Source organism: Lytechinus variegatus, chromosome 6 (assembly GCF_018143015.1).
Source record: "Lytechinus variegatus isolate NC3 chromosome 6, Lvar_3.0, whole genome shotgun sequence".
NCBI lineage: Eukaryota > Metazoa > Echinodermata > Echinoidea > Temnopleuroida > Toxopneustidae > Lytechinus > Lytechinus variegatus.
In genome coordinates, this window is record NC_054745.1 from 42,462,666 (window position 1) to 42,485,107 (window position 22,442).

General features: G+C 35.1%; 1 protein-coding gene across 1 annotated transcript; it reads left to right on the top strand.

Annotated features, from left to right (window-relative positions):
- Positions 1-62: 62 nt before the first annotated feature.
- On the top strand, positions 63-21,854 carry LOC121417859 (MAM and LDL-receptor class A domain-containing protein 1-like). The gene is made up of 22 exons (XM_041611593.1): positions 63-129; positions 1,185-1,358; positions 2,620-2,885; positions 5,011-5,101; positions 5,827-5,967; positions 7,194-7,459; positions 7,978-8,068; positions 8,582-8,725; positions 8,979-9,101; positions 9,850-10,071; positions 10,468-10,611; positions 11,335-11,600; positions 14,549-14,633; positions 15,282-15,428; positions 15,851-16,005; positions 16,522-16,708; positions 17,838-17,975; positions 18,506-18,662; positions 19,059-19,164; positions 19,872-19,956; positions 20,401-20,520; positions 21,772-21,854. The coding sequence occupies exons 1-22, from the start codon at positions 87-89 to the stop codon at positions 21,852-21,854; spliced, it is 3,234 nt and encodes a 1,077-aa protein (XP_041467527.1). The 5' UTR covers positions 63-86.
- The last annotated feature ends 588 nt before the right edge of the window (positions 21,855-22,442 follow it).

The following is a 22,442-nucleotide window of genomic DNA, read 5'->3' on the forward strand; positions in this document are numbered from 1 at the left end:
TGCATTGTGTTTAACCCATTTAGTATTTCTTTGTCTTGGTATAATAGATATATTTTGTTGGTATCGTTGGCTCAAGTAAATCAGACATGGCTTTAGATGATATCTTCATTGACAGTGGTGGTTGTGAAAGTAAGTACTCAAAGTACAATTCATCTTAGTAGTTGATAATAGTAATAAATTTAGTTTAAAGGTAAAATCCAGTTTTGGTAACGATATCAAAATGAGTTTGTACAGAATCAAATTAAATGACCACCAAAGTGTCTGTTTGTACGAATAAAACATATGTGCCAAAGGATTCTGGAAGAAATTGTGTAATTGCTGAGAAATCAGCAAATAAGGACAGGATTCAGGTAAAGCGTCGGGCCCCAAAAATGATATGAAAATACTAATCATAAATCCCAGAAAATCCATACGCCTAAAAACCAGCCAAATTGCATTCTCTCTCACTTCCACATCCCAAGTGCGAGCCTGGCCCAGACAAAAACTAGCAAAGTTCTGAAATTTACACACTATGGAATGTAAAACAGTCCAAGAAGGCAAGCACACTTTTTACCAAAGGAAACAAATCTCTATTTTCCACCCCGCTATAACCAAATTTAAGTTATAGCGAGGTTATTTTACCTGACTGCTAAGACAGCACGAATGCCTGTGAGCAAGCAACCAGGGGACCAACAGCTTAAGGTCCTCTCCGAGGGACCTGGTAATGAGGATAAATGCCTTACCAAAGGGCACTACCGCACCATTTGGGAATCGAACCCGGGTCACTATCCGAAACCCCCGCTCTACCGACTGAGCTATCGCGCCTCCTTAATTTACATTGTAAATGTTCCTAAAATAAAGCTTGCCTCTTTTTCATTCAGGAAGTTTAGGAAATCTTATACAAAAAAGTGTGTTCTCTTGATATTTTTCATTTATTATGCTGCTGTCCATCTGGATGGAGTATGGCATTGAAGTCAGATCTCTTGAACTTTGCCCACTTTCTCAATAAACAATATAGTTGTGAATCTTTCCCAGCTGAATTCTCCTTTACTCTATGTAAGATGAAATATGAGGATTAGAAGGCCGCTTTCATGAGTCCATCGGGGAAGACGTGGCTCTTATTTCTAACAATGTGCCCAACTACTGTATCCTCAATAGTTCTAATAGTTCAGAGCGGATCATTTATTTTTTTCATTTGATTATAGTTCAACCGCCTCTAGCCGATCCATCAGTCGGACTCCAACCATTGTCATGTGACTTTGATGATAATAGTCTATGTAGTTGGACTCAAGACCGGACTGATGATTTTAATTGGATACTAAATAAAGGCCAGACTAGTTCATCCACCTCAGGACCTGATACTGATTACTCTGGAACAGGTAAGAGACTTTTCTATTATCAGCATGGTTATCTACCACCGTATTGGTACTTCTGTTTCCATGGTTTCCTATCATTCCACTGACCTCAGATAATGTTTGAAGGTTTGCATGGTGGTATAAGCAATCGTGAAAGAGGTTTACGGTGGAGGAACTGACAGAAGAAAAATGAATAGAATTGGAGGTGAATTGGAAAGGTGAGAAAGTGGAGGTTTGAGAGTAGAGTATTCTTTTTAAAATGAGTGTAGTCTTTAAAAAGACTGTTAACCAGAAGGATAAGAAAGCTCCTGCTTGCCGACTGAAGCCTGCTTTCTCTCACCTACTCAACCCTGCCTTCTACTCAGCTATTCTCTCCTTCTCTTTGGGTTGTAGGTTTCTCATAATAAGTATCAGTTAATATTTTCCCACTTCATAAATCTTTTTTCGTCATAGAATGTATGTAGGTGATATTTAATGGTGTATTATATTGCAATACTTATTAACGTGTGTTACCTATTGCACATTAGTTTGTGCAATATGGCATCATATTGAACAGGAAGTTTTGTACAGGAATCTATGAGATACAGCATTTACCAGATATTAATACTGTGTGCAATATGCTTTCATACTGCCAATGCAAATCATGCAGACCAAAATAAGCATTTGAGATGGACTACAGTCTGGGAAGATAAGGATATATAAAATATTGACAGCTCATGAGGGCATTAGTAAAAATTATTGAGACTACAGGCTAGTATTTTCTCCTTAGACTGGAAGACAAGGCTAACCGTGGATGGGTAATAGTGTTTATTGTTGCCTGAATAAAAGAGTATTTGCTGTTTGTTATATTGTTTGGGTTTATTTTGTTATATATACTGATAACCTTTGAACAGGGCTGTAGTAGAAACAATTGCCCTGCTCAAATCATGATAATCATATGTGGAGCGTTATGGCCCAGTGGATTAGTCTTTGGACTTTGAAACAGAAGGTCGTTGGTTCGAATCCCAGCCATGGCGTAATATCCTTCGGCAAGAAATTTATCCACATTGTGCCGCTATCGACCCAGGTGAGGTGAACAGGTACCCGGTAGGATTTATTCCTTGAACGCTTTAGCGCCTGTTAATATAGCGGCTTAGCTACATCCGGGGTGATAATATGATACCAAGTATCAAAGCGCAGTTGAGTATATGCACATAAAAACTGTGCTATATAAATGGACATATTATTATCATTATAATTGGTATATAAGTGATATTCTCTTCATCATCTCCAATTGATCCTCCAGGTTATTACATCTACCTAGAAGCTACCAGCCAAACAGAAGGTCAGGTAACTAGACTCCAATCACCAACAATGGTACCCTCAGGTGAAGGTATCTTCTGTCTTCAGTTCTACTATCATATGTATGGTAGTGGTATGGGAACACTCAATGTAATATTGATTGGAGGAGGGGGATCTACAGAGATATTATTCTCTAAAGGAGGCACAGACATGGGGAATGTGTGGAATGAAGCCTTTGTCAACGTTGTATCCAACGATGTTGAGTTCCACGTAAGTTTATCACCTTTGTCTTTACTTTGTTTTTAATTTAAATTTGCTGTTAACATCTGTATCAAGTTAATAACTATCAGAGTTTGTGGCTAGGTGGTAGAGGGCTCGCCTCATGAATCACTCATTCGCCTTTATCCTCATAGGTCCATATTCTTAAGTCGGGTTTAAACTCAGGTTTAAAGTTGTGGTTTAAGTATGGCTAGCTAATTGTTACATAAATCATTAACAGTAGAGATATCATATTTCAGCTCATTTGGCTCTCAAATCATTCATAATTGTCTAGGAAGCATGCATAGATTATTGTCTCCACCATTGAAGAATCAGGAAAGAGCACAATAAATATATATGAAACTTACAACTTAATGAAAATTTTGACACTTTTGGCTTTCCATAATTTTAGCACAGACTTCAGAATACGAGACATAGATTTTTAGACCGCAGTGTACTCTGACACCATACGTTTATGACAGTGTTTCTCTTTAAGTGCTAGGTACCCTTACAAAATCTTAGTGATTTTTGGGGGGGTTTCCTTAGCTATTTGAATATGTGTACTCATCATAAATTTCCTCCTCATTTCAATAAGAGGTACATGTACATGTAGGTGAAAATGTATCAAATTCAAAATCGATCAAGGAGTATTACTATGTGAAAGGGATTGGACTTAAGGTCTATTATAATAAGTGATATAACTATTTATTTGTCATACAAAATGAGGTTTGTTGTCCAGTAAAAATCTTATAGCTTCAATCAATTCCATTCATTGTATATTTTGAGGAAATGTGCATCTTAACCCCTAACGTGCCATTAACACATATCTGTGAATCCAATGGAGTGCCACGAACACATTTTTGTGCAATGGTCATACAGCTGTTGTTATGCCTATTGAATTTTGAGGAATACATTGCATGCATAAGTGATTCCATTGTTCAGTTCAGCTTATGGTCAAGAGGTTTAACATTATTGTCTCATGAGTGATTCTCTTTTTTTATGAATAACCATTTAAATATAGACCCTTTGAAAAAAGTGGCACTTGCTAATTACAGTGAATGGCTCATTAAGTGTTAAAGAGTTAAAGGGTACAACAGAATAATGATAGTATTTGGATGTTTCCAATTATCTGACTTATTACTAGATCCATAATTTCTAAAAACTTCTACTCTGAATACTTAATAAGACTCCTTTCCTTCATTATACACCATTGAAGAATCAGGAAAGAACACAATAAATATATATGAAACTTACAACTTCATAAAAATTTTGACACTTTTGGCTTCCCATAATTTTAGCACAGAGTTAGAACATGGTCTAAGTTAAACCTGACTTCAGAATACGAGACATAGATTTGTAGACCACAGTGTACTCTGACACCATACATTTATGACAGTGTTTGTCTTAAAGTGCTAAGTACCCTTACAAAATCTTTGTGATTTTTTTTTGGTCTCCTTAGCTATTTTGATATGTGTACTTCATCATGTAATTTCTATTGTCTCTGTATTCCTCCTTATTTTGATAAGAGGTACATGTAGGGGAAAATTTATCAAATGCAGAAACTTTCAAGGAGTGTTACTATGTGAAAGGCTTTGGACCTAACAAAAGTCTGTTATAATAAGTGATATAGCTATTTCCTTTTCATAAAATTGTACAAAATGAGGTTTGTTGTCCAGAAAAAATGTTAAAGCTTCAATCAATTCCATTCATTGTAAATTTTGATGAAATGTGCATCTTGAAGAGTACAACAAAATAATGAAAGTATTTGTGAATGTTTCCCATTATCTGACTTATTACTAGATCCATAATTTCTAAAAACTTCTACTCTGAATACTAAATAAGACTCCTTTCCTTCATTATACGCCTGTAGCCATTCTTGTATGGTAATTGGATAATTTGAATCATGAAGAGTGATCTAAACTCCAATTGATTTCCACTTGTACATTTTCTGATTAATCCTCAATCTCACCTGCACTTAGAAGTCATAGTTTTGTTTCTCTTCCTTCAAATTTTACATTTTCACTTTTTCTGAGTAGTAACAAAAAAAATTAACCTAAAGCTTCTCATGATAATGATCTATGTAGTGCAGGTATCATCAACCAAACATTACATTAAAAGGAAGATTTTATGATTTCAGTTGGTCTTTGAAGGTATACGTGGTTCATCTGATTCTGGGGATTTAGCTGTTGATGTTATCACCATTACTGATGGCTTATGCCCACCAACAAGTAAGTAATGTCTAAATAATGTTGCAGGCATAATAAACTAAAATCACAATGATTGTTTGATATCTGTGGTTTCAAACAATAGTTCATGCAGATTTCATCCTCAGTTACGCTTAATTCAGCACATAAATTGATAGAATAGAACGTGGAAGAGCCGTGGTGTAGTGGTTCTGACTCTCGCCTTGTAAACAGAGGGTCGTGTGTTCAAATCCCATTGCGGTCTAGCGTCCTTTGGCAAGGCGTTTATCCACACTTTGCCACTCTCGACCCAGTTGCTAAATGGGTACCCGGTAGGATGCGAAAGATATTGTATGTTTGATTTTGCCAGCGCCATAATGAGGCTGCGATGAATGCAAGGAATGCTCCCCAGGGAGTGGAAATTGTGCACTTTTCGTGCGGGATTGAAATGAATCCAATGACCGGGGTAATAATATGCTGTAATGCGCTTTGGGCCATTCTGGGAAAAGCGCTTTATAAAAATTGGCTATTATTATTATTATTGTAGAATCCAATAATGAATGCATACACTATACGTTTTTCCAAGGTTCGAAAAATGAATCCACTGTTTATTGCAAATTAATCAACACAAACAGTGACTTGTTAATGCTTAAACATTAGCGACAATTTAGCCTGTAGTTATAGAGTGTAATTGTCATTGTTGGACACTGTTTGATGTGTAACATACAAATCCTTGTGATTTATGCTCTTCTTTCTGCATTATATCCAAGGAACCTGTGATTTTGAGCTTGGGTTCTGCGGATGGTTACAGGAGCCCTCTACGGATGATTTTGATTGGTCACGTGATGCAGGTGTTGACGTTCCCCATGGCAACGATAAATTCATTGATCATACAACAGGATCAGATACAGGTTAGTTACATGTATATTAATGAAGTATTAATCTAAAACTATGGCAAACATTGTATAAAAAAATTCAGTCTATTGGAAATGTAAATATATAGAATATCTCTTTATGTAATACCCACCATATTAAATTCAAATATTGAGTATAATGGATTAGGGTGGAATATGTACCTTTGGCTTTTAAAAAAGAGTGAATTCAGAAGTCAATAAGTTAATAGAAATTGTTTCAAATCATTACCAAGTAACTAATTGAAAATTATGGACCACTACAAAATACAGCATTTGCTGATGTGGTGTTCCATCCCACAAGTGGTAAATAATTAAATAAAATAAAATAGAGGAAAATATGGGAGATTCCCTTGTTTTCTGGTAGTGTGCTCAAATTAAGATACATATACATGTAAAGCAATTTTTTAGTAAAACATCATTTGTTAATATTTTCATTTAGCAGCCAGGCAGTAGGATATGAATGTTTATTAAAGCTTGACCAGCATTGAGGATGTGCATTATGTGTGATATAATTGGGTGACTTGGTTAATGATAAATCTGTACTTTGATGTATAAAAAGTATGTGTTATAGTGCCTTATAGATATCCAACTTGACATTTTTATTGTCCTTTAAGAAAAAAATAAACCTTTTGAACGAGATTGCTTTGAACAAAAAATATCAAAGAAACAGATCAACAAAAGTTTGAGAAAAATTGAAAAAATATGAGAGTTACCACCATTTGAAGCTTAGATCACAATTGTAATGTAGATCATCCCATTGGCAATTTAACAAAGATGTGTGATGTCGCTTGTGAACAACTCTACCCATTACTTTGGTATATGTTTCTTAAACTGTCTCTTTTGTCACATCTATCAGTTAATCATGTATTTTTTCTATAGGAGTGCACGTAATACACATTTTCGAAGAATACATTATGGATAAAAAGTTTGTATCTCCATAAGAAAGAGCAAAATCCGTGTGGCTAACATTGTGGGGGTATTTTATAGTCCATCAAAGGGAAATTCGTTCACATGTGACATCACACTTCCTTGTCGCATTGCCAATGGGAGGATCTCCATAGCATTAGTGATTTCAATATTCAATTGCTCACAACTTTGTCATAATGATTATTTGACTGATTTTTCTCAAACTTTCATTGTTCTTATTCTTTGATTTGCCTGTTTCCACACAAGCCCACTTGTTCCAAAAGTTTCCCTCCCCTTGAATCAATTTTTACTGTCAGGTCATTTCATCTATGCTGATCAGTCACTTGGTGCAGCAGGACAGAGGGCGCTGCTCTACAGCGGTGCCTTGGATGCCACACCTGTTGGTGACTGTATGACATTCTGGTATCATCTAGCCAGTACAGATAGGACAGTAGGATCTATTAGGGTATGGGAATTGATTAATGGAGAACTGGTTGGTCCTTACTGGGAGTCAGGAACAGGTGTTCAGCCTAGCTTCTGGATGCAAGCTAAGGTTAATGTCAAAGCAAGCACCACTTTTGAGGTAAGTAACGTCATCATTATGGTAAATCAATGTTTAGCATCATAATAATATAAGAGCATTTTATATCTATTAAGGTATTTGTTCAAATATTTCACTCTATGTATTAGTAACACGCTGCTATTAAGATGTACTTGGTAACCTGCTCAATACCAGTTGCTAATGAACACATTAATGTTTGCCAACGGATCTAATGAAAAATGCAATTCAAAAGGATATATTAATAATAAAGACATCAATGTTGTTGCTTATCTCAATGAATAGTAAACTACCATGCCATTCGAGTTCAAACTACCTTCTTCTGATCATTGGCAGAAATGGAACTCAGAACTGGCTTTATATAATCAATGAACATGGCAAAATGTGTTATGTTAGTTTCATACTGTGGGGAGATTGTGTACCTTTGGAATCTTGTATATCTACTCTCTTATTATTGCATTGAATTGTTTATTTTGAAATTATTGAATGATTATTATTGAATAAATAATAATGAATAAACCTCTGTTTTGTGTGTTGTTCAGGTTGTTCTACAAGCCCAGCTTAGTGATAGTACCAATCAGTGGTTAGCTGTTGATGATGTCATAATTGATAGTGAACCATGCCAGCACCAAGGTATTTAACTCTTAAACTCATTGTCCTGTGAATGCCAGGATGATTATCATAGATTGTGTGATGGTTCACGAATTGGATGTATTCACAGCCAGGCCCCTTGAGAAAACCTTCTCCCTTAGACTTTGAACACGGGACTTTGGCCAACACCCAGGCAAAAAATGGCTGAGTTTGGACTTGAGGTCAGCCTGAGCTACATCCCTCATTTATGCAAATGGTGATGTTAAACACTGTCACAAAGTAATGGGTAAAGGTTGTATATATTAAGCATTGGATACACTTTGTTAAGAGATTGACTCAAATATTGCATAGCTCGCATGAGCATATATGTTTCCAAATTGCTGAATAGATGCTTTCAGTTGTTAAAAAATATATATTTATATAAATTGGCACTTGTAGAGAGTTCCTTAGCAATGGACTTTTTTATTTCAATTTTAATGATATTATTGTAAGAATTTAAAACTCACATTAATTATTTCATTTTTTTTCTTACAACTTTTGTTCATCTTTGATCAGGTCTGTGTGATTTTGAAGAGAATGATTACTGTTATTGGTCAAATACAAAGAATGGAGACAAGTATGATTGGGAATTGAATCGTGGAACTACTGGTAGTCAAGAAACCGGACCAAGTAAGGACCATACCACTGGCACAGAAAATGGTAAGATGACTGCCTCATTTTAGACATCATTTTGAGATAAGAGCCACTGCGTCATTACCGCATAAATAATCATTTTCAATACAAATCATCAACCGAGAGAATAAAAGCTATCAAATAAAGGTTCAAACTTGATTTTGCATTCATTTGTGTTGTTGTTTTATGGTCCAAATCATTGTGGAAAACACTGTAAAACAATGTGACTTCATAAAAGCAATATAATTATGAACATATTATTATTGGTCTGTTTCTGTAGGTCGCTATGTATATATAGATGCCACTGATTTCAGACAAGCTGATGACAATGCAAGGCTTGAGAGTGCAACTCTTCCAGCTGAAGATTCATGCTTTAGATTCTGGTATCACATGTATGGAAAAGGTAAGACAATATCAGAATCACTTAGGGCCTCATCTTACAAAGATTTCTGATAAGTCCAATCAGTCTTAACTATGGAAAACCAGCAAAACAAATACTGATGGACCAGAAAGTATTCTTAAATTCAGTTGACCAATTGGAAATGATCTCATAAGCATTCTAGATGATGGTGTTTCTTGCCCTATCATCTTCGACATTGATTGCATCAGTCACTTTTTGTAAGAGTGAGCTGAGAAGTCTTGTGAGAGTTAACCGGGTGGCCGTTTCATAAAGCTGTAAGTTGAAGAGTGACTTTAAGAATGACTGATGAACCCTCCTTACGCTAAACCATCGCCAAGCCAATATACCATTTACCACATGAAAAGATCACCAGTCGTTCTTAAAATTGTTCTTAACTTATGAACAGCTTTATGAAACACCAACCTGGACATCATTTTCATAAAAAAAAGAATCCTTGTAAGCTTTGCATTGTGTGGTATTTTTATGACAAACATTGGATGAGCTCTTGGCTTTCACAATCTATGAAGGTGTAATTCTCCCCTAAATCAATTCTACTTTCGAAAAATCCACTTTCCTAAAAGTTGCACGGACTTGACTTCAGTTATGATCAACTCATGTAAAACCCCCTTCTTTCATTCCTTTCTCTTAAACTTATTTTATCCATTCAGCAAGAGATTCTCCAAACTATCCCCCCATAACATGACCAAAGGAGCTGAGGTTGACATTTATTTCTTTGTTTCCATTAATCTAGGAATGGGATCTTTGAATGTCTACACCAGAGATCAGATAAACCAATTAATGGTTTTAGAATGGTCTGAGAGTGGTAACCATGGTGATCGATGGTTGGAAGGCGTGGTCTCCCTGTCGAGTATGAACTCATATAATATCATCATGGAAGCAACCTTTGGTGGTAATTACACCGGAGATGTTGCATTAGATGATACTTTCATTACACAGACTGGCCTGTGCAATGGTGAGTTCATAATATTATAATAATCCAAAATCAATCCACAAGGTTCAAGTTTAAATTCACAGTTATATTCTTTAGAAAACTAGCAAACCTATAAAATACCACCTTTACATTCTTTTTGTCAATTTTAAAATGAGGTCATTTTGGACCAAGTACCATCCCTAACAAATATTTAGGCTCTGTCCCTTTTTATTGAATCTCTATTCAAAATGAATGCATACCAAAGATAAGTTCATTCTTAACTTGAAACCAATCTATCTAGATGATTGAATTGGAAGTGAAATCACAATTTGTTTACGAACAGGAATACCCTCTCATTAGGTTCTTAGGAGACAACAATACATTATAAAAGATATACAAGAAATAAGAAATTGAGCTCTGACCTTTATGTACATGTAGATACTGGTGTCATTGGGTGTGACTTTGAGGATGATATATGTGGCTACACTCAAGAAGATGATGATGATTTTGATTGGACGAGACACAAGGGACACACAGGAACTTCTGACACTGGTCCTCCGTTCGACCATACAACAGGAACAGGTAAGCATCCACTGACTATGGTCTTCTAGAGAGCCTGTAAGGATTCTGTCAAAAGTGGGCACTCCATAGCTATTCCTTCATTCCTTCATAGCCAAGCAGCTAATCTGCTTTTTAAGAAGTCTTATCAAATGCTTTAGAGATAACTGTGACATTCGGTGGCAGCGGTGGGATTATAACCCACACCTTTAAAACTAGTGACACAACATTTGTATATACTGTATTTATACAGTATATATTGGCAAGATTCTTACCTTGGTTAAATTTCTCAAATTCTTGAGAATACTGACATGACCAAACAGTGTGTTGGTATAATGTCTGTCCCACAATTGGGAGGTCAAGAGCCTTGCATGGCTGCATCAGGCCAAAAACTTATTAAAAGATCATACTAACACTTTTGGCATTTTATGATTTAAGGGATAGAGCAAAGTCAATCTGGTGCTGCACAGTGCTTGTTGGGATGCTAATCAATTGGGAAAATGAATTCTCAGGGTATTTCTATTTCAGGTGATGAAATGAAATATGGATGGATGTTTAAATTTGATTTCCACTTGATACAGTGATATACAATGAACATAATGCATTATGTTAATTGTAAATCTACCACCCCTGAGGATAGTGATTCTTTGATATGTAATGAGCCATAATTATATTCATTTCAATTCATTTTCATTCAGTGTAACAACCCCGTAAATCTTTATTATTCTCATTTTTTTCATGATGCAGTGGATGGTTATTATATGTACATAGAAACTTCTGGTCAAAGTGACTTTAATAAAGCTCGCATCTCAACCCCGATGGTTCAACCTGCCGCTAGTCAATGTGTATTATTCTGGTATCATATGTACGGCCTATCAATAGATACACTCAATGTTTATACCCGTCGCAATGATGGGCAATCCCAACTAAGACCAGTCTGGACAATGCATCAACAGCAGTCTTTTGATTGGCTACTAGGGTCTATACAGCTTCATGAACCTATTGAATATCAGGTAAGATATACTGTGTTATACAAGTCACTGAGTTGTGTATACATATATATACAGTCAAACCTGTATTAGTGGCCACCTGTCTATAGTGGCCACCTGCTTATAGTGACCACTAAAACAGCTTCCCATAGAGGTAGATTGTGTTTTAGAACCTGTTTATAGCAGCCACCTGTCTATAAATGCCACATTTTGTGTTTCCCTTGGGTGGTCGATATGGACAGGTTTCTCTGTATATGTATCTACGTAAGCAGGCAGCTACTCATTAAAATGACTACTGTTGTCTTGTGAAGGATATCAAGATGAAAAAGTAGAAAAAAATTGAACATTGCTGATATAGACCACAATTTATTGCTTTAGGCTTCAAGCCTTCTTCAATGGCTATATTACAGATATTAAAACAAAATAAAATAAAACATGTAAATAATACACAAGAATCAAATAGCATGGTCATGATATATATATATATATCCAGTGGAAATTAGTGCAATTCGATGTACATGTACTACAGATTTGTAGGAACAGCAATAGAGCTGCTCCCACTCTTCGGGTACAAAGTGAAGTGATTTAGTGTAAATTATACAAGTTCATTTACGGGAAGATCATGAAAGACAGAGACTATGGAGGCAGTACACAATGGATTACAGAGATTTAAAGTCCATTAAGAGTTCAGCTGATAAATAAACTATGGTTTCAAATTGGAAAAAGGCTATTATTTGATATTTTGCTATTACACAGGAGGTATTTGGTCCTATGTCGACAAGGTGTCGTCAACTAATTTCTACTACTTAAAGAACCTAGATCAGTTTGACACATTATGAAAAACTTTTAGAAATGCAGAGGTTACATTTTGTGAGGCAGTTGATTAAGCTTTACACTTCTTCAATATTTCCCAATGGATGGAATATGGAATACATGTTACTTGTTGTTGATGAGTTCAATACCGGTTATCATTTCTTTTTCTACCTAGTGGTTTGGGAGATTGAAGTGTGTTGTGTATGGCAATGTCTTGTGTTGTGGGGTGTGGAAGTTACTTATCTCTGATGGAGTGTTATTGAAGCGTGTGTATATTGTTGTCTCTGATTTCCTTATATTGTTTGCAACACTCTAAACGTATGATGAGGTAGCGGCCCAGTGGGATTTGCAGTTTCCGTTGGATGTTATATGGTATTTTTTTGTCCTGAAACTGTGCTCCTGACTTTGTTTGCCTCTATGATATGTTTGTGGAGAACACATCTGTGTGATGGGCGTTTGAAGAACCCAGTATTGGAAGTGTCATAAGCTTGTTGGGTGAGCAGGGATTGGTCTCTTGCTTGTGCATGTAAATTGTTAAGAGTGCACCCTCGACAGAAAGATGTTGTAGGGGGTTGAGTAAATATATCTTTCATCTTGCTTGATTGGTGTAAAATAGGAAGATGTTTGTGTAGAGTTTAGGGGACGGAGGCAGTAGGTGGGAAGTATGTTTTTGGGAAGAAGATCTTGGTGAGTCGAATGTGTTGGAAGGTTTGTGTCAAAGGAGATCTGATCTGGTTTTGTCAGCGGCCCATTCAGTTTGTTGCCCTATGAAATGTATGTCATTATTCCTATCTTTGAAGTGATGTTCCAGCTGTACGTTGCATGTGGTGTTCTGTTCTTGTGTTGTCCAGGCATATTCTTCTTACGCGTAATGCTTGATGTGTGTTTTGGATGGCACGATGATGGGAACAGATATGTTTGGGTGTCAGTGGGGTTTGTGAACAGTTTGGTGTGTATTTGTGCATCAGAGAGTTGTAAGGAGATGTCCAGGAAGTGTGTATTCTGGTTTGAGGATTCAAATGTGAAGTTGATTGTCGGGTGGATGTGGTTTAGAGTTTATTGAGAGTTCTAGGTCTATGCATCTTTTCCAGGTTTTTTTTTGTAATAATCAGGTGCACACAATAAAGACGTAGGGATAGAGACAGTAAATCAGTTATACATGTATATCACTATCACTTTATTATTATCTCCTTCAGATTTTAGTTCAGTTTTTACTCTCCAGTAATGTCTTTATACTCCACAAACAAGGTTCACATAATGCACACAAGATCCAAATACATTAAAAAAAAAAACAATAAAAAGAAGATGAAAAACAAAGAAATATATAAAATATTTAGAAAGCAATAAAAAACCTAACAAAATGAATGTGATATGAAATCCTTTTAAAATACATTTGATCAAATTCCTAGAAAGAGTCTATGAACAAAAAATAACATTTTAGGGGCATTATTTAGTTAAGTAAACTTTTGATTATAGGCATAAATTAGCATAATTAATTAGCAATGAGGTTTTTCACAGAATTTTATCCTAGAGTAAAGCACGTGCCAATTTTTGTCGCGATCCCACGATCAATGGCCGAGATCATAAGGGGGGGGGGGGTGAATCAACGCCACCCCCGTCTTTTTAGGCGTAGAAATATGTATATGTATAGGGTCCTTCAGGACACAAAGCCAACCAAACAGTTTTCTGTATTCAACACCTGGCAACGAACAGACATACAATGCAGGCTGACCTGTATTGCATATAACTTTCTTTTATTCAGGCTCTGTCTATAAGAGTTATGCACACACCTGTATTCATACACTGCATTTTACGCATATGGGATTCGGATATCATTTGTCTTTCAAGTTTGCCCATAGAAATATTGGTGTATGTAGGGGCAACCGGTGTGCCCATTGCTGTCCCCTTTATTTGAATGTAGTGTGTGTCTCACAGTCGACTATGAGTCTCGTATCCCTGATAAAGACGTGAGGTTTTCGCTGAAAATTTTGATAATACTTGGAAATAAACTTTTTGTTGGAATGAAATGCCACTCAAAAAGGAACTCTTTGTCTCTCTTTTCTCACCATTTGTATCCAACATGTGGACTGTAATATTTATATATATATATATATAAAATGTTATTGTTATTATTATTTCATTCTTATTTTTGTCCTCAGGTGGTCTTTGAAGGAGTAGTTGGACAGCTTTATTTCGGTGATATTGCTCTTGATGATATCAGTATGTATGATGGTCAATGTCCAGGTAATTGTTTGATAGTATAGTGGTGGCTCAATTGCCTTGTGAAAAGGAGGTTATCAGTTTAATCCTCAACTGGGTCATAACAAAGATATGAGTAACATAAATGGTGAATTTTTATGATAATAATACATGAGAGTTGCATAGCACACTTTCCATCTAGATTAGGTGCTCAAGGCGCTTCAGAGCAGAAAAAGAACATACAAGTTGGCTCGGATGTCTGTTCTAAAGCACTCTTATACATTTAAGTTTTTACGTTGCCCTTGAAGGTGGTCACTGAAGTCTTGGTTTTCAAACCCATTCTCCCCATGATTTCTTAGAAACTGGAATTCCTAAGAGTTTAGATGATGAGGATTGTAAGGTTCCTGAGGGTTGGTAGTTTTGTATCAAAGATTTATTGTAACTGGGCGAAGTTCCATTGACTATGTGAAAGAACAAAAGAAGAATTTTAAAGACTGTGTTCCTTTTTATCAATGTAATAAAATGGTTACTTCATTTTCAAGGTTTGTTATTTTAGCATTTTTATATCAGCTGTGTACGTGTTGAAGTTTTAAGACTTACCAGCTAAAACATTAATGTTATGATGCTGCCGAAATCCACTTCTCATTGGTTTTCAAAGAAATTCTCATTTTTATTGTTACTAATTTCTTTCAGCTACTTCAATCTGTGAATTTGAAACACCAAGCATATGTGGTTACCGTAACGACAAATCCGATGATTTTGATTGGATAAGATGGTCTGGTTCCACACCCACAGATAATACTGGACCTGAGTATGATATGACGCCTAACGCACAGAATGGTATGACGTTTGTATTTAATCTCACGACTTTTAATAAATATTGATGTAAGAAAAAAATGGTGTTTCTGAAACTTAATAGAGAACTATATCTTGGGTCATATTTGTAATTGTGTTATACCATAATCTGATATGATTTCTAGTGGATTTATTAAAATGATTAACAAACTTGATATATTCAAATGAAGATTTGTTTGAAATAAAAAGCTGACCCCACTTATGCGATATTTATTACCATGCATTTATCACCAGGTCAATACATGTGTATTGGAGCTCACCCCAGTGTCATAGTTTTTATTATATATCCATCATCGGGTCATTGAAGCTGACACCATTATGTGATATTTATTACTATGTATCCATAATCAAGGTACTACATGTATATTGAATATTTTCTACTATGTATTCATGTATGTATTATTCAGGTCACTACATGTATATTGAAGCTGACCCTCCTCAAAAGGAAGGTGATCTGGCTCTTCTGATTGGTCCACATATGTCACATGACACAGATACTACATCCTGCTGGTCTTTCTACTATAACATGTATGGGAAAGACACAGGCAGTCTGGAAGTTCTGGTAGGAAAGACTTTTTTCAGTTTCTGCATCCATTTTTAAGTTTTAAGTCATAACATAAATTAAAATAATGCTTATGAAAATAAGAATAATTGTGATATTTTGTTGCACAATATATTCTGTAGAAATACAACAAATAATAGCATCAGTAATGGAGTAATAGATAGAAAGTTTATTATTATTATAGTTTATATAGAGATCAACATGTAGGTGCCAGCAATTCTAAGCAAATTGTTGACAAGAAAAACATCCTGGGAAAAGGGCCAACTGAACACTTTTTGGAGAGACCTAGTAAAGCTGAAGTTATATTTTCATGAAAATGTCCACTTATAGATTGACTCCTCAAAATTGGGATAAATTTCTTTATATTTTTTTCACAGATAAATTGGAATTCTGATGCATAGTGTAATGAATGTTGAGTACTTAAAATCTGTTGTCTGTTATTTCACAGTTAAATGTTATGAGTGCTGAGTCGTTTGGATCTTCAAAACTTTTATAGTCTTCTCTTTTATTTCCTAGTTAAATGAAAATTCTGGTACTACTACGATCCTGAGTGTGTTAGAAGGAGATCAAGGGATGTTTTGGTTAAGAGAATCTATTGAGGTTCATTCTAATGGATATGAAATCATCTTTAAAGGAATAGTAGGTAACGGTATAGAAGGGGACATCGCTATCGACTCTGTGGATGCTGTACAAAAAAGTTGTTGTAAGTCTTTCACTCCATTGTTTTTTCATTTATTTTTTTTAATATCTTTATACTCCTTTTTTATACTTCTTTGTTATTAAAACTTAAGATCAGTCATGTAATTACTGATTATGGTAACCCTAAATAGACTGGACTATTTTGACATCTAAGAAGACTGAGGATAGGCTGATTCAGGCCCCTCCCCTTCCCCTTATGAAAATTTGCATGCGCGTTACCCATGGCATAGACTACAATACTGTAAGATCAAATTGTGCAAAAAATCTCATTAATAATTAATTATCCTAATTTATGCATAAAATCGAAACTTTGCTTTATGTAAGTAAATAATATCCCTAAAGTGCTATTTTTGGCTGACAAAAGTTTTATAGGAATCTGATTTTAAAAATTTTCATCATCACAATTATTTGTAGGCATAAATATGCGTTCTTATGCGTTTCTTATTTTTTTTTGCTTTCTGTATTTTGTTGCTTTTTTTCAATGGAAATTGTCAGGGACTTTATTTTTACTACAAATAAGATGAAATTAATTGATTTCAATCCGTGAAAGGAAAAATAATGATACAGTTTTTAATTTTGGCAAAAAACTTTGTTTGCATTGGATCTGTACACAAATTCACATTTTTAAGCAATTTGGGTTTTGCATGCACTTACAAAATGTGTAATTTCTGAACCGTGTACCCGGGGGTCGCGATTGAGGTCTCAAAACTTGTACGAGACTTGAAAGTAAAAAGTTAGTGAGCAACCCATTAAAAAAATTTGTATGACTGATTTATCACCTAAAATGTTGAGGGAGGCCTGTGTTAGCCCCCCCCCCCCTCCCCCGTCTTATTAGTGTTAAGGTACTAAGGTTTATTAATTCGTTTGTAAGTGAAATAAAAATGATGGATAGGGTTATATTCAAAATTACTAGAAAATTTGCATAAACATTTATTTGTATAGTGTGCTAGTAAGTTATTATCATTTATGATAATAACAATAATAATATGGAGATTAAAAAAAAGGATAAACTTATAAGTATTTCTTTTTTCATATCCTAAATGACTAAAATATTTATTATTGTTAATTTCAGGATAAAAAGCATTAACATGTACTTCTATGTATTATTTATCTCTTTTTCATGTCAAACACAGTAAGCTGTGACTTTGAATTGAGTCTGTGTGATTGGGGAAATGTTGAAGATAGTGATTTTAATTGGATCCGATGGAGAGGAGAGACTAATACACCAGGAACAGGACCTGATACAGACCATACTAAAAGAACACAAGATGGTAAGACTACACCCTATGAGGATAATTATCATATTAACCGATGCGGATTAAATCCTCTCATATTTATCGTAAACTCTGAATTTGATGATTTCCACTTAAAGATATTTTCTTTTTTTTTATAATTGGCTTTTCATTTCAATCAAGGATTAGCAACAAACAGAAAAGAATGTTTCTCTAATCGATTTATTTGAAAAAAATTATGACATACAAGAATGTTCCTTATGCTCATCAATATTTTAATTCCTTGATATTTTATAAACTTGGGTTCCTCTGCTCATACATCCCCCACTTTGTGGTAGAGCTTTCAAGAAAAACTTAATTCTATTTTATTTACCTTTAGGTAAATTATATATATTATATATCTCAGAATAGAAGAAATGTAGGTAAAATCTAAGAGACGAAGCAACTAGAAAAAAATGCTGTTGCTCTTCTGTAAATGTATTTTCAAAAGTTGCATTAAATTTGAGATGATTGAGTGAATTGAAATTTCTGTGAAGTAAATACTTGATTTATGATTGTATCTTTCCTAGGTTTCTATGTCTACATGAATTCTGCTGAACCTCGTGAAGAGGGTCAAGTTGCCAAATTGAGGAAGACCTTTATTCCCAGCACTGAAGCTGACGATATGTGTTTTACATTCTGGTATAGCATGGTTGGCCTTGATATGGGAACGCTAGAACTCTACAAGTAGGTCTTTCAAATCTTAAACATCTTTATTTTTTATTCATGTATGTTTGAAAATGAAATTATGCACATTTGTCACAAAGTTCCATTTTAAAAATTATTTTATTGAAATTCTTCTTCAGTTTTTATTGCAGTTGCCAGACATCATCATAATTTATAAATTGGAATAATCAAATTTGCTTTATTGTTTATTTCAAATCGAACAAGTTTGTATATACACAAGCACATTTGAGGCAAAAAATATTAACTTCATTTGCATTCCTTTGTTTCTTTTTCACCTGAGCAACTTCTAAAAGGGATAAATTCAGCCTTTTCAGTAAAGTTAACATTAATGCTTTTAGTTCACCAGAGATATTTCTTTTAGCCTTTTAGGATTTCTTTTTATTGATGTTTTTGTAGGGAAGAATTGGAAGGAGATAGTGAAGGGGTCATCTGGAGGCTAAGCGGTCAACAAAGTTCATCTGGTTGGTTAAAGGCTACAGTGCCTTATAGCAGAGCTGCAACGGTATATACTTCTCCTAAAGTTTTGTTCCATTTATGACAGAATACTAAACCCAATAACAAATACAAAGCCCTAAACTTGAGCAAATTGTATAAGAAAATGAACACTTTGGGGGTATCTTTCGTTTCTTGTGTTAAATGAGTTTTAATGAAAATGATTCTTCCATGCAAAATTGCTCTATCCTGTTTCAAAATCCAATACCACAAAATCTTGCAGGCAATTTTCATGATATCAAGTAATTTCTGAAGAATAACATCTTTTAAATCCTGATTTCTTACGATAGAAATATCGTATCCATACTTAATTTAGAAAGCAATGAAAATTGAATGGTCGAAAAACTTAAAAGCATAATATCTATTAAACAATTATATTACTATTAAACAAAGATATATGTTACATGTAGATTAAATCTTTTAAAGAAAATATAGACCAGAGATATCTAGTTTGACAACCAGATGTAATTGATTAGAGCATAATTATCTATTTTATCTTGCATAAAATAATTCATTTTTTATCATTTTATCAGAGTAAAATTTGTAGATTACATAATAAGTGATTTGCATGCTGATTTTCTATTATGGTTTAAAAAAAGGATGTAAAATATAGGAGTCTGCTGGTCCTGACTCTCACAGCTGCTTTGAATTATCTCTTCATCCGTTATTCTATATTTATTATCAATCTTGTTTTTTATATTCTCTTTCCACTTACAGTTTGAATTCCGAGGCATTGTTGGAAATGGCAGTCGAAGCGATATTGGTCTTGATGACCTAAACCCTGTTTCCGGAAGATGCAGTGGTAAGGTGTCATCTGACGGAAAACTAAACTTCTGCACAATATTCAAGGAATGTTCATTCTTACAAACAGAGCTTTATTTTGTTTTCAAAGACATTAGGATTTAAGTTTGATAAATAGAGTTCCTTATATAGGCTCAGTATCGGGGGGGGGGGGGGGAGCTAGAGGTGTACAAATTTTTAAAGAACTGAAAAGCAAGGGAACGAAATGATCAATTTCATCATGGGGGCACTTATGCATTTTCAAGAGTGAATATGACAGATTTTTCTGAAAGGGAATCTGTAGTAACAGGATGACTACTTTAGGGTCTACATGTATCTTACAAGTCTGTGTGCAAGCTTTGGCCTTCTAAATGAAGGTATTTTTGTTCTTAAGTAAATCAGTTCATGTAAATGTTGCACTTGCTGGAAGAAATGTTTTCAACCTGAACTCATTTTTCCTTGACAGTCACACCAGCTGAAGCTAGAGTTGGGGTTCCTGTCACCCCATCCTTACCGCCTACCAGTGATAACCCAACAACTCGTCATAGGACTGAACAAATCAAGACAACATTGTCTCCGACAGAGGGTAAGATAATCCTTTATTATATAACCATATATGGTCACATCATGGTTTAGTGGTTGACTCGCCTTTCAAACAGAGGGACGTGGGTTCGAATCCTAGCCATGGCGTGTTTTCCTTCAGCAAGAAATTTATCCACACTGTGCTGCACTCAACCCAGGTGTGGTTAATGGGCACCCTGCAGGATTAATTCCTTGAATACACAAAGTGCTGAAGAAGGGCAGCTTGAGTTAAAGCCAGGAAATAATAATGATAAAAATGTGCCCCGGAATAATAGATTGTTTCTAGATAGATGGCGCTCTACAAATGCCTATTGTTATTATCGTTATTACCATCTTTATGACATTTAGCAGATTCTAAGAATATACTGTTTAATTATTGAAGTCCATGGTTTATGATTTTATGATTATAGCTTTATTTCGTCTAAGATATAGGTTGAGGGTTAGGGTTGCAATAGGGTTGGTGTAAGGTAATATCAGAGCTACCAAATCTCACACGTTATGCTTGAGACTCCAGCATTTTCGACTCTTGTTCATCCCCTCAAATCTCTGTCTCACGCAACTATCACAGCCTATCCCATATACATTGTACACAATGTGATCTCACTCAGATTCACAGAAAATCTCACGCATAGCTGGTCTTTAAACTTGGCATCTCTGTAATATATAGTTTTAAATCCAGGGTTGAAGTTGGTCATTCCATTAACACGTGGAAATTGCAGCTGAGCCAAAACAAATGTCATGAAACCATCACATAAAGTCTATCTTTCCAATGATTAATGACATGCTGATATACCTGAGGCAAGCCATATCATATAATCCATATTTTGAAATCATCAAGAATTCTGGTGTTATCAAGAAATCCAATTCTTGATATTGATTATATTTTGTGCTATAAACAAAATCCATAATTTTAATACAAAAATGTGATATTTGGTAAACAAAAATTGGCCTTTATGCATACCTCAGCATATGATCACCCCTGTGGGAAAATATTAAAGGGTAGGTTAATCATAGTGCCAAGCTGATTTAAGTAAAAGCAAAACAATTGAAAGAGACCTGTAGATGAATATTTGATAGGCATTGATTAAAGAATAAGATTTCCATAGTTTAAATGTGGCATCTGATACAATTTCGGCAGGGTAATGGATAGTCTAAGCCATTGACTATTATTGAGGATCACCATGACATGATGCATTAACTGGGGTAGCGTTCCATGAAATAACTTGTCAGACATTTCATCTGTTTTATCTGACAGTTACCTTAGAAACTGTGATCCCCAGCCAATCAAAATCAAAGAAAGTTGTCAGATCTCACAACTTGTCAAACAAAAATGTTTAAATGAAACACGCCCCAGATATATGATCACATTTCATGTATAATCTCCAGCATTCAAGATCTTGGCAAATATGCCTTATAATAATAATTTTTCGCATTTATATATGGCCTGTAACACATCGGAATGACTCTTCTAAGTGCTTTACTGATATTTAATTACCCCGGTCATCGGATCCTTACATGCCTGCATACAATTGTATGCACTTTTTCCACTCCCTGGGGAGCATTCCAACAAGAGTTCCAAAACTAAATGGCTAGGCATACTACATAGGCTTTCGCATTCTACTGGGTACCCATTTAACACCTGGGTGGAGAGTGGCAAATTGTGGATTGATGCCTTGCCAAAGAACGCGAGGCCATGGTTGGATTCGAACACATGACCCTCTGATCACAAGGCGAGGGTCAGAACTGCTACACCACGGCACTTCCACAAAGGAAGTGCCGTCTTCTAAAAGAAAGACTGTACCTTGGTAGGATATAAAGACAAGCAGAATGAAAGTAAATGGTTATAGAACATCTCACCGAGTAAAGACATGTTTAGTATGTTTTATTCTTAAAACCTGATCACTTTGATCATCTTATTTCTCATTG

Coding starts and splice junctions, on each gene's coding strand:
- LOC121417859 (XM_041611593.1), top strand. CDS start 87: ATGGCTTTAGATGATATCTTCATTGACAGTGGTGGTTGTGAAA. Junction 5,102..5,826: donor TGGCTTATGCCCACCAACAA/GTAAGTAATGTC, acceptor ATTATATCCAAG/GAACCTGTGATTTTGAGCTT. Junction 16,709..17,837: donor TGCTGTACAAAAAAGTTGTT/GTAAGTCTTTCA, acceptor TGTCAAACACAG/TAAGCTGTGACTTTGAATTG.